This window comes from Anarhichas minor, unplaced genomic scaffold (assembly GCF_050575085.1).
Source record: "Anarhichas minor isolate MPS153535 unplaced genomic scaffold, ASM5057508v1 ptg000018l, whole genome shotgun sequence".
Classification (NCBI taxonomy): domain Eukaryota; kingdom Metazoa; phylum Chordata; class Actinopteri; order Perciformes; family Anarhichadidae; genus Anarhichas; species Anarhichas minor.
The window spans coordinates 10,738,183-10,750,940 of record NW_027466464.1 but is presented as its reverse complement, the minus strand read 5'-3'; the positions used below and the strand labels follow the sequence as shown (position 1 = coordinate 10,750,940).

Below are 12,758 nucleotides of genomic sequence, written 5' to 3'. Positions count from 1 at the left end.
TCACGCAGAAAGCACACACATCCACCATCAACACTGAAATATTCTACTGTAACAAAACACAATTTTTACTGGAGAAAAAAGAGAGACAAAAGACAACCTACTTGCAGAACTTGAAGAGGATTTTCTCAAAGACAAGAACAGGCCCAGTGCTGCCCAGGATGGTGAGGGGCTGACCGGCAAAGATAGAGTAGGCTATTCCAGTCATGGAAGCCCCAAACAGGGACTCGATAGCACTCTGGGAACACAGGAAAACACATCGTTACTTCTAAAAGTCTCTTCTCATGAATATGACGTCAAGGACGGGGTGATGAAGTTCATGACAAAGAAATCAGTTACAGACAAACGACGTGCGCTCATGTCTCGGGAGCAGTAAAGATGTCGCCTCTTACCACTCGTCCCTCTGTGGCCTCACCCAGGAGTCCTCCGAAGGTGATGACCGGCGACATGCAGGCGCAGTAGAGGAAGAGGAACGAGGCCAGACACTGCAGGCTGATGGCGTCTGTGAAGTCGGAAATGTAGTGAGGAGCCTTTCGCTTGATGTCCATGAAGAAGCCGCCGAATAACCTGTGGTGAAAAGCGGATTTCATGAAAGAATCGCCCGCAAAAGTATAGTACACGTGTGCTATTCTGGGACCACAAACGGCATCTGTGAACAAAACCATTGCAGCGCAGCGTATCGATCTAACTTACTCAACAAAGCTTTGTGCTTTTATCAATGTAAGTGTGTGCACATTTTGTCGACTCATGCTTCCATCCGAGTGACTCTCAGCCGGAGCGAGCAGGCTTTCTCCGCTGCAGCGAGCCGGGGCCGCGGTGAGCCAGCCGGAGGCGGTTGCTATGGCAACAGCGGGTGGGACGTTGTGCTTATTTCGGTCCGAGACACCGATGCCGAGTCCCGGGAGGAGGTGGTGGTTGATAACTGAGACTGAGCCTCTGTACTGCAGCATGCGACAGCATCCACAAGGTGGAGGTGGAGCTGGTTTGATCTACAGTTAGATAGTTTAGTCCAGTGATCGCCAACCTAGGGCTCGGGGCCCTCTCAAGGGGCACAAGATGAATCTTTGGGGTCATGACACTTTCTCCAATCATTGCTTTTCTTTTAAATTTGGGATAATTTAGCCTCATTGGGCCTCGAAACAGTTACTTCTGCTGTCAGATGAATTTAATGGGGATGAAATAAAAATAAAAACAGTTTTTAAGTTAAGTGCTTGATGAGTAAACGAGGCAAAAATAATAATGCTAATAAAATGTTGCAATGTGATTTTCTGTGTGGGATGTAGTGTGCTGGAGTATCTAAACTCATCATGAATTGAAAGCCAACCAACAGGTCTTTGTGGAGTTGAAGTGTGATGAATGATAATGGGCCAGCAGGGTAGTCTGCCTCTTCAGAAAGGCTAAATTTATAGTTTGGGGACAGCGAGAGAGCTAACAGGCGACAGGGAGACCGGCACAACGACGAGCACTTACCTCCCGGTGCGCTGCAGCTCAGGGCCGCCGTGCCCTCCGTGTTCCTCCGACTCTCCAAGATCTGTCACTCCGTTGGGAAGGGGGGGAATCTTCCGCTTTTCCTGTGTCGTTAAGATCACTGTCAGTAAACTGTCTGTTACTGGCCATCATCATGACAATAATAAAGCGTCTGAGTCAGACATTTGTCGACACCAGATGTTACAGTTATTCCAACCTAAATACCAAATGATTGTTCTCTTATCCATGAATTGTGCACAGCGGTATCTCATTAATTCACCACATGAGTCTAATGACAAAGGGGGAAAGACTTTTTGTCATCATCTGGAGCAACTTTCTGATCGGTAACTCTCCCAAACAAGATGGCGGGTTTTCAAAGTAGACCGAGATAACTAATGGAGGAAAAATAGAGAATGTTTTGGAGAGGATCGAGAGCAGAGCCCTGGGGAGCGGCATCAAAGCACGGAGTACAACGCAGTCGAGATTAGAGGAGAGCACAGATGCTTCAATATCTCTCAGCAGGCAGTGTGACGCAGGGGGGTTTACGTAGACGGTTTACCTGGGACGGCACGTTTTTGGGAGGCTCTATTCTGATGGAGGGGTCCCACTCTCCGGGGGGTAACACCGTCACCTGGTCCAGAAACTCATCGATGCCCGCCACCAGGTCGTTCCTGTCTTTGGCCTTGTAAGCGACGTCATGGAAAATCTGTGGAGCAGATGACGGGAGTTATTTTCACAGAGTACATTTCAATGGATTTACATTGGATTTTTGAACACAGAATACGATTCTTGTTGGCTGAAAAACAGATCAGAGTGATGGGTACAGTTCATTCCCAAATATGATGAAGTAGGCTGACATCCATACACTTTTATTTTCATACATCTCAGAGGAAAAAGGGCAACATCTGGCTCTGATGATGTTCAGTAACATCAGCTCATTGCTGCACTGTGGGAAATCCTGTCACTGTTTTCATGTCTGCTCATCCCCAAAGGCTTCTCCGGCTTTTAACAGAGGTCAAAGGTCGGGTCAGTTACAGAAATGTAGAGTTAAAAGGTGCACTAGGTTATGGAGACGGTAAACGCATCCTGGTACCGTTATTTATTAATTACGACAGTTTGGCAGAGCTCCAAGAACTACAGCTACATTTAGTAGAGCTTTTTTAAAAATATTTATTGAAGATTATTATGTTTCCTCAGCTTTTAGCCTTCAAGTCTCAAGTAAGTTGCGTCTCACAGTACAAGTCCTCATTTTTGTGATATTTACATTGTTGTATTGCTTGTTTTACTGGAAAAAAAGACCGGACTACGTCCTCCACCCCTGCCAGCATCATCATACAGCCAGAATTTGAACCTTAATAATGTTGTACTTAGGCCTCACCTCATCTGTCATCAGGGTAGCAATAGACCGGCCAATTTCATGATACTGTGGACCTTTTCCCAGAGGGCCAAGCAGGATGAAAAGAAACCTGTGTAACACAAAGGAAAGCAGGTTTGAGTAAAAGTCAAATCCATTTCTAATGAAGCATTGAGAGGATTATCAGCTTATCTATCCAGATTTGAAACAGTTGACAGAGAGAAAGAGATGCAGAGGCAAGCAGGGGGCTTTTCCAGCAGTTCGTGTATGACCTGGTGGTGATGGGAACCTCAGCCAGGCCATTGAGCAGCACAGCAGGAGCCAGGCGGACGAAGGCCACCACGGGGCGGTCTAGGAATTCCACCTCCCCTACCAGGACGTTAGACGCCTCAGCACCAGGGGGGATCTTCTTCATGAAGTGGAGGTCAATCTGTGAGACAGAGGGAAACCAAAACAGCACAAAAGATTAGTATAAATGTTCTGCTTTTAGCTAAAAGACAGGTTGAAAGTGGTTATTACAGTAAATCATCTATATCCAAAACACTGGCTGGATCTGAATCCGATGGTCCACACAACAAAAGAAAACAAGCTTTATCCTGTTAAATTCCAGTTGATTTCCCAGGGCAAGGTGACCATTTCACACGTAACCCAACCTAGGTTAAACACACAGCACTAGTTATGTGTCCAGCTATCAGTGCCCGTAGATAAACAGCGGGACCAGCGGTGGGTCCGGTTGCTCACCTTGCTGAAGTCGACGGCGCTGTTTTCTCGGCTGACGTCCTGTTTGCCCTCACTGTTAGCCGGATGGGACTGGGGTGAGACCGTTTGGCCTGTCGGGCAGAGCAGGAAACCAACATCATGTCAATTTTCACAGAGAATTGGCCTATCACAACACTACTTTCCCACACGAAGACAAAGGCCTTCAGTGAGTGACTAGAGGGTACGGTTACATTCTCTGAAAAATATGATACAATAGTGGACCCTTTTGTTTTGGGCGCTGCACCTTTAGTGGTGGAAAGGTTCAGCCCTCGCGACAAAAGATAATATTGTACCTTGTTTCAGAGTGTACCTGGTGAGTTAGACTAATATTAATCTGAGAGCTGCTCAGTGGTGCAGTGGACATAGTGATTTTATCAAGAACATAAACATTATTTCTCCAAATCAAGTGAAGTAAACTAAATGAGGTACAATCTTTAACTTCCATTAAGTGTATCAACAAATAGTGTCCCCATTTAAAATGCTTTTTTTGTTTTAGTTTTGCGGAAACAAAGTCAAAGATTGCTCCTATTAAATTTAAATCTCAAGCAGTTTGTGATGTGAATGCACCAGTTGCAGCTGTTTGAGCAAATCCCAGCACAAGGAAACGCAACAAATGGGGCTTGCTCAAAATGTCACAAGGAGTGTTGCTACTAAAACTAAAGGTGTTGTTCGACATTTAAGGAAATGCTCTTATACGCTCTCTTGCAGATAGTTAGATGAGAGGATTGACACCACTCTCAAAGCTGTCGGTTCAATATGAAGCTACAGTAAAGCCAGCAGCGGGTTAGCTTAGCTTAGCTAACTGGAAACAGCTAGCCTGGCTTTGTAACAAAATCTGGTAACAAATCCTCCTAACAGCATCTCTAAAGCTCCCCATTGGACAGAGCCAGGCTAGCTGCTTCCAGCTGTTGCGATAAGCTAAGATAACTTGGGCTGCTGCCTGTAGCTTCCTATTTTAGCATGAGAATGATATCAATCTACTTGTCTAACCCAAAATGTCGAAATATTCCTTTGAAGGAATATTTTTGCAAATTCATGTGCTCACTTGCCGTAAGTTAGATGAGAAAATCGATTCCACTTGCAAAGTGAAGCCGGTGCCAGTAGCTGGTTAGCTGAGCTTAGCATAAATACTCCAGAACATAACACCCATTGTCAAACCCCAAATAGTTTTACACTTACCTTTTTATACAAATCAAACAAACTAGACTTTAAGTGTTGACCTTATTTTATTACCTGTGGACAAAGCCTGTTTTCACCTTTTTCCAGTCGTTATGCCATGCTAAGCTAAGCTAATCAGCTTCATATTTATCATAAAGACACAAGGGTGGTTTAACTAACTCTGTGCAAGAAAGTGAATACAAATGTAGAACTATTTCTTTGAATAACAATCCTATAGGCAACAAAATGAAGATTAGGTTTTGTGTTATGCAGTTACACCATGGATTTAAAGCAGTTAGCTACCGCTATCAGCAATTAGTCACTGTTATGAGTGAAGAACATGAGTCACAGATCTTCCATGGTTTCTAGTCATTGAACACATTGTTGACAATGACAAGAAGTGGAGAGCATAATCATGACAACCAGTACACTGCACATGCCCTGCTTCTGCAGAATTGCTACCACTTACTCAAAGTTGTTAAAAGTACAGAAAAGCTTCTGCATACTTAAAACCATCTACTTTTCTTTTTATTGCCTCACTTTAGAGTTTCAAAAATAGATCAGCTTAAGAAGCATCACGACTGTGAGTAGAATGCAGAGGTTTGTTCTCTCTTCTTGACCGCACATAACCCATTTCTAACCTCTCATGATGATGCTCTCCGCTTTAATGAGTTCCTTTTTATTCTATTGCTACTACTATCTCTGGGCTTTTAGCCGAGGCACTCTGGTTGCCTGTGCAGATTTCCTGTTCTGTGTCGTCATGTGCGATGGGACAGTAGCCTTGCGCAACTGCCTGAAGAACACTAAGGCGCTTGGTGCTGGTATTGCCAAAGGGCGTGTCTGGGGTCATGTGGCCACTGGAGGAGCTCAAAGGTGATGGAGGGGTGGAGAGACATGACGCGCAACACACACACCACGGCCATGCCACACGGGAGAGGGCCTCTCTGGGTGGTGTATTGTTGGGGAGCTCGGGCAAACACTTGGGAGGTTTTACGAATTGATAATAGAGGCCGTTTACTGGTTGAGTGAATGACACACGTGCACACACGCATGCAAAACCCAGCAGACGAGAACAAACACGTACACAAACACGGAGAAACACAAACGAGAAAGGAGAAAATGAGATATCAAACAGCAGTAAAACAGTAAGTCACAGATGGACAGACTTTGGAAAAATGCATGCAAAGGTTTACAAAATGATACATAAATGGCCTATATATTCACATACAACAACATTTAGGGTCAAGGATTGGCCCATTTGCTCACCATTCTTGTCCATGGAATGAGGCTCGGACTGCTTCTTGCCAATATCAGCGAAGGAGCGTACGATAGGAATGCGGTTGGCCAGTTTCTTGTGGTTTTGGTGGTGGTGCTGTTTGAGCAGGGCCTCGCGGATCCTCTTCCTGGCATCCGGACCTACAGGGCCCGACAATTCGTGCTGATCCAGAACCATGTCTGAGAAGTAAAGATACACATAGGGTGACAAACAAAAATAAGTTTCCACATTACTCTTTTAAGACATTTGAATCTCACAAAGGCTACTCCTGATGTCCCTGCATGGCGGCCAGCGATTGCTAAGCTGATTATTCCGACAAAAAAAATGACCCGCTGCTGCTGATTTAATCGCACCAAACCAGGTTAAGTTCACGCAGCACAGTATTTTTCCACAATCAGATAAACACTCTCTTTGGCTGCCCTCAAAAACCAAAGCCCAGTTTTCGTGGGTGGGCTTTTGTTCACACGTTATAATGTCAGCCTATGCCTTATTGTGGATGTTACAATTTAGGTCTAAGTTAGCATTTTAATGTGTGGAGCCTTTTGTAAAAAGACAAAACCGACATTGTTATCGACTTGCAATGCTAAATCAGTCTTCTTTTAAGTAAATATGTGTGTTGTCTGCATAAGAATGTTAATATATTTAGTTGTTTTCAATAATCTGAGCTAGTAATTGTTGAAAAGAAGAGGCCCGAGAACGGAGCCTTGGGGAACGCCACATCATTTTTGTTTGCTCAAATGTGGCACAAACAGATTTTAGTTTTAACCAATGAGATACACAAGACCCCAGGATATTGTCCAGCCCCAAGCGGTCACCTGCGATCTCCTCCAGCGAGTTGGCCCTCATGTCCAGCATCACGGTGCCGTTCATGATGCAGCTGCGGAGCTCAAAGAGACTGTGCAGAGACAGAGTGGCTACGTAGGGTTTACTCCACCGCTCACCACCATCCTCGACATCCTCCTCAAACTTAAGCCACCTGCACGGATTAAAAACACAACTCGGTACATACATAAAGACATCATAAATTTGACATTGACATGAGCATTTTGGTGGTTGGTAAAGAATGTATGCCGCCATAACAACCGTTAAAAGCTTGCAGTCAGACACAAACAGGATCAAAATCTCAGGTGCAACAGAGGAAAAAAGGCACATCTGGCCAGCCGCAGCGGTGTACCTGGCTGTCTCTTTCCATTCGGCGTCCTCACCCTCCCTGAGGCAGATTTCGTCCAGCTCGGTGAACAGGGCGTGGGGGATGTGCTCCTCGTCGCCATCCTCTGTCCCCAACAGAAACTGCACCCTCTGAGCTGGTGTGTCCGCTGCAGCCAGTGGGACAGGCGGAGGACAAGTGGAGATGGAGAAAGGAGGAAGGAGAGCATGCGACAAAATTTGAAAAATAAATAAAATATGATGTGCGTTTGGCGGAACTGGTTCGGAGTGAACTGAAGCTGGAGTTAGCTTCAGTGCATTTTGAAGACTTACTGTGCGAGGGGGATTCTCTTCCATCATCAGCTGTAGAGTCCCTCTCCTTGGACCTCTTCCTGTGTTTGTGTCCGTGGTGACGGTGACGTCTGTGCGACTTCCTGCCCAGGGGAACGTGAACCCCGATGTAGAGAGTGCGGTGACCTGGAGACAACATGCAGTTAGATTCTTCAGTCTGTCCTTTAAACTCAAGACTAGTTTGATCGTTCCCACCTTTTTACAATGGCATCAAACTCATGTTTTCTTTGACCTGACTTACGTCATGTAGTGTATATCCATGTCTGTACAAATGCCATGAAATTGTCATAATTAAATTAAATCCGGAGCCAGCTCACTGAAAGAAAGAACCAGAGGTAACCCTCATAATTCACACAAGGTATCATGTGGCTAGGAATAACGTGGGCTTTCAGAGCTTGCAATATTGGCAATGAGAGCAATGAGATTGGGCGTGACTGAGTGAGTACACTGAAAGTCAACTATGGGAACACCAGGCAGTAGCGTGTAGTCAGTTAGAGTGGAACCAGAGAAGCAGCACTTAGCAAATGAACTGCTAGCTCCAGGCCCCGCTGTGCCTGCGCTTGAATAAGGAGCTCTTGTCCTCTCTGATGCTGAAAATCTATTTTGAAATTGGATGACTTTTACAATTAGGGAGTTTTTTTATTTTTAATCAATATAGGAGAAATAAAGAGACTGTGATTGCGAGAGGATATTGTACGATGTGAGCGCTCTCTCTGATGTGTGTGCATGTGCGTGCATCCACAGGGTCAGCGCGGAGATAATACGAGCTGACTTTCCCCTCCTTCATCGCGGTCGAGCCGCCGGGCCCTCGGCTCAGTAGCCGGACACGGAAAACCCTTTAGAGCACCCTGTTCGCCATATGAGGCGCCACAGCGTCCGGCATAACGCAACTCTGAGGGCAATTTGATGCTTGAGAGCTGCACACTGGGATCCATCAGAGGCCAATAAATTTGTTCCCTAATTCATCTTTTACCATGAAGAAAGCACAATGAGCGATCATAAAGGTTTATATCCGTTAATAATACATTTTGTTCTCTTGTGTCACATTGTACCAAGGTGAAATAACATTCCCAGATGACATTAATTCAACTGTAATTCAATCAAAAGCGGCATTTCCACTGGTGATTGTGGAAACTACTACCACAATCCATTGGTTTGTGGACTGCCGTTTTGAAGCCTCGAGTTTGCCGTCGCCATCTTGGATTACAGCCGTCGTCATGTTGTTTTTTTCCGCAACCAATGAACAGAAGTTACCATATTTGGAATGCGGAGGAGTGACGTAGAGACGCCGTATACGGCTCTGGTAGTGACCTGTCAATCACAGTAAGCCCGCCCTAAAGCATCCCCTGCTTTATGGTCTATTTGACTCTAAATGGACCATAATTTACTAAATGAACATCATGCTGTATCAAAGAAGACTTGAAACTAGAGATTGAGACCATAAACATAAAATGTTTACAATGTTTACTGAGGTAATAAATCAAGAGAGAAGTAGAGTCATTTTCTCATAGACTTCTATACAACCAGAGGAGTCGCCCCCTGGTGGGAGAATGCAAGTTTTAAGACACTTCCGACATCTTTTTTAAGGATATCGATTTTATTTAGTTTCAGGTAACAACAACAGTTTCACTCTTAGTTTACTGTACGGAAATAACCCTGTGAAGAAGCTCTGACTTCATAGTGTTCCTCCACCAAACCTAAGCCCTTGAATCTTATCTATTATAGAAAAACCGTTGGGGAACCCCTTCTGCTTTCAAAGTTAAATCCTAGCTAAAGTTAAGCCATTTATGCAGGTTCAGAAATAAATGAGCTTACTCTGTTTATTATGGCCAGACCCACTGTTTCGTTTAGTCTGAGGGGAAAACATCCCACACGAATGCCTTAAAGTTTCACTTGCTTTGCAGACATGACTAATCACATCATAGCGTACAAATCAGATTCAAGCAATGCACAGTCGTTAAATGAATCACCTACAGTAAGAGCACACCGACATCCCAGCATTTGAAAAGAGACACTCACTCAATGCCTTCCTCCAACAGGATTTCAGGACAGAGGTAAAGTGAGGTGTGTCAGAGAACGTTAACGGGAAAACTAACTGTATGTCCCGACGTGTTTGCAGTTTGAGTTTATTTGACTCTGTCAGCATGTCGTCTGAAGGCGCATTCATCCAGAGCAAATCGCTGTTAGCATTGTGTGAATTATGTATGTCAGAAGCAGAGGAAAGACTGACTTTGCACATAAAGCAAATGTCATAATAAAATGCACATTCCAGCAGTCAGAAACAACACGGTATAAGAGGAAATCATGAGAACGGAGCACTAAAGCTTTAAGGTTCATGAGTCAAGACTCATGAGTGGAGGACATAAATAGCTTGCGTCCTCTAGGCCTGAACTACTGCTGATGTCAAACAATGAATTGCCTCTACGTGGCTCTCAACATGGTGACGGCTGAGTCGGACGACCAGCAGCTAACGGTGCAAACAACGGCAATAGTGCTGACAGAACTAACAGTGTTTGACAGGACAGTGTATCAGTCATTTTCCAATATCAACAAATCCTTTGAAAAGGCCAAAATCGATGTGTTAGTGTGTATTTCAATACTTCCAGATGTGAGAGTATATGAGAATGAGGACGCAGGTGAGTGTTGGGGCTGAGAGGTATCAGTGAGATAACTTCAGAGGATCTGCGTCTCCTCCTGTGTGCTGCTGACGCACAGCATCAGACAGAGAGCGAGTCATTGCGGGCAACCATCATCCGAGGATGAGGGACCTTGAGATGAAAGCACCGTCTCACCGGCAGCGTCAGAATCAAAGGGTGACATGAAAGAAGCAAGGATGCGAACCTTGATGCAGTTCACCTGGTGTCATTATGTGACAACAAAGCGTTTCTAAAAGTCATATTTTCTCATTCATATAGACTTCAAAATGTAAGAATCCCCAAAATCTAGTTCAGTAAACTCTAGACTGTTTGTAATCAGTTTACGTTCTAGATTTGAGAGGAATTCTGTTAATTATCCAGCCAAGTAAAACACTCAGTAAACCTGTTTTTTGTAAGAGACTCTGTCAATTCAGGATGCTGTTGCTGCAGAAATTGGCCTCTCCGTGTCTTTTACGATGGACGAAAGGCTGACGCAAACACACGAGCAGAGAATAAAGCCCTCGCTCTTTGATGCTGCAGGACTCGCATCAAAACCTAGTGTCCATTTGCAATGATTTAGACAGGTGGACAGACAGGTTTTCTGCCATTAGTAAGCTCTGCTGTCAGTAATTCTGCTATGTAAGACAAGTTTACAGCGATAAAACTCTGCTATTGCTTTACTGGAAATATATTGTAAAATCCCATCGACTACAAAGGGAAAGGAAATAAACCTCCAGACGACAAAACGGGGCCAAAGATACAAAGAATGTGTGTTTGACTTGCAATCAGTCACTTGCAAGTCCCTTAACTTTATGGAAATGCAGTGATAAAGTTCCTATTTTACTTTTATCGTCACCACTAAAAACATTTATTTTTCATTTTATATGTTAATGATCACTTGTGGGCGTTACCTTCTAGCTCTTCCTTCTCAAAGTTGGTGTTGAGCATGGAGCGCGTGCCCCCGCGGTCCACCACTGCCTCCTCATCGGCTCTCTGAAAGAGACACACACACACACACACGAGGAGCATGAACAGTTAGCGTGTCACACCCACATTTTATAATATTATACTCATACGTCAGCTTACACATGACGCCACTAAATCGGCGTTAATAATTAATGTGAGTGATTTTTCACGTTCCCCAATGCCACATGAGACATGCGGTCCTTCAGAAGGAGCCTCAGTGAACCAAAATCCATATTTCATCTAAATGCTCCGAGTAAGCCTATTTGGAAGATGTGTCGTGAAATGAGAACGCACACAGACTCAGCATCGTAACCATGCATCGTTGTGCGTGAGCCTTAGATCATGTAAATGTTCCCCCGCCCACACCTTCTCTGGAACTGGAGCAGCAGCAGACGCTGGGTGCGTAGACAGGTGGGGGATCGAGGACCGGTGCTAATGGATGCGACATAGCGCTTTCCTGGTTTACTCCATGCTATGAATAGCTCCTGACCTTGAAAAACGAAGAAAAAGGGGCGGGTCTTCGAATGCCTGCTCTGCTTTTTAATATTTAGTGAAAGCACTGGCTTGTAATTCGTGGTGTTTTCATTTCAGGATGGCAATCTTACACTTGTAAAACCAAAAATGTTCACACAGAAACACTGCAGAGCTCAGCACGCTGTACGAATCACCACCACCATCATGAACAATTACGGTCTATAACCTTCTCCCTCCTCTCCGGACTCTGTCTCCCCCAAGTCCAGGTGTGTGTGTGTGTTGTGTTTACATCATGTGTCCTCTAGACGCTGTCCATGAATTTGCCGCAAGCCCTGACTTTAGTGTTGTAACAGTTATTATTATTATTATTATCATGTCTGAGTTTCTTTGTTGTCACTATTTAGCGGCCTCATTATCTATCCTACTGCCATCCATAAGCCGACCCACTACTGCTGAAGCTCAAACAGGAATGGAGGAACAATAAGCTAAAACCACTAAGTTTTGGACGTTAGAAAAAAAGACCCACAGTAGGACATGTCCCTTAAGTAAGCTTAAGAGATTACTGTAAGAGAGAGTCTGCCCAAGCCAAGCTACACTGGTCTAGAGTCTGGCATCTACTTTGAGTGTAAAATTCGCTGTCTGAAGTACAGCACTTCAGACTATACATACTACTATGTCTCTTTAAGGCTGTATCTGGCCTTTGCGTAAAACTCGCCATTAGACGTGATCAAATAAAATGCTTTTTTTTGCAAAAAGTAATTAACAGAAAATGTAAATGTCCAGCTCTACAAGCTGGAGGTGGCCGATGCTGGCCATCAGTCTCTGATTCTGGGAGATTAAGCACGAACACTGGTGGTACAACACTCAAGAGACACACACACACGGACAACCACGTGAGAGACAAGCCGAACCATGAAAGGAGTGTGTGGACAGATGCTGAGTGCTGACACGGCGGGCTTACTGTACAGAGGGACGTTAACAGACCGAGTGCTCTCGTAGACGCGCAAACACGGGTCCAGATGAGGACTCGTCATCGAGTCCCTGCAGACAGACTTCCCTAAATGTCAGCACTCCAGACAGAGAGGTGACAACCCGATGCCAGGGTGGCTAAAATAACTAAATGAAAGACCTGAGAAATGAGCTGCACTGGGCGACTGTCGGACCTTGCTGCAGT

At 44.7% G+C, this 12,758-nt stretch overlaps 1 protein-coding gene across 4 annotated transcripts in view; it reads right to left on the bottom strand.

Moving 5' to 3' along the window:
• LOC142952690 (sodium-driven chloride bicarbonate exchanger-like) overlaps positions 1–12,758 on the bottom strand; it is a 29,902-nt gene that overhangs the window by 7,063 nt on the left and 10,081 nt on the right. For all 4 annotated transcript variants that reach the window (XR_012954705.1, XM_076094566.1, XM_076094564.1 and 1 more), the window contains exons 3-14: positions 11,056–11,137; positions 7,491–7,634; positions 7,186–7,327; positions 6,827–6,987; positions 6,002–6,190; positions 3,560–3,648; positions 3,091–3,248; positions 2,843–2,930; positions 2,024–2,170; positions 1,468–1,568; positions 390–564; positions 102–235 (exon numbers count right to left, since the gene is read on the bottom strand). Coding sequence is in view for 3 of the 4 variants with exons in the window: in XM_076094566.1 (XP_075950681.1) it covers positions 102–235; positions 390–564; positions 1,468–1,568; positions 2,024–2,170; positions 2,843–2,930; positions 3,091–3,248; positions 3,560–3,648; positions 6,002–6,190; positions 6,827–6,987; positions 7,186–7,327; positions 7,491–7,634; positions 11,056–11,137 (1,610 nt within the window). In the remaining variant the exon portion in view is untranslated. The remainder of the gene's footprint in view (positions 1–101; positions 236–389; positions 565–1,467; positions 1,569–2,023; positions 2,171–2,842; positions 2,931–3,090; positions 3,249–3,559; positions 3,649–6,001; positions 6,191–6,826; positions 6,988–7,185; positions 7,328–7,490; positions 7,635–11,055; positions 11,138–12,758) is intronic.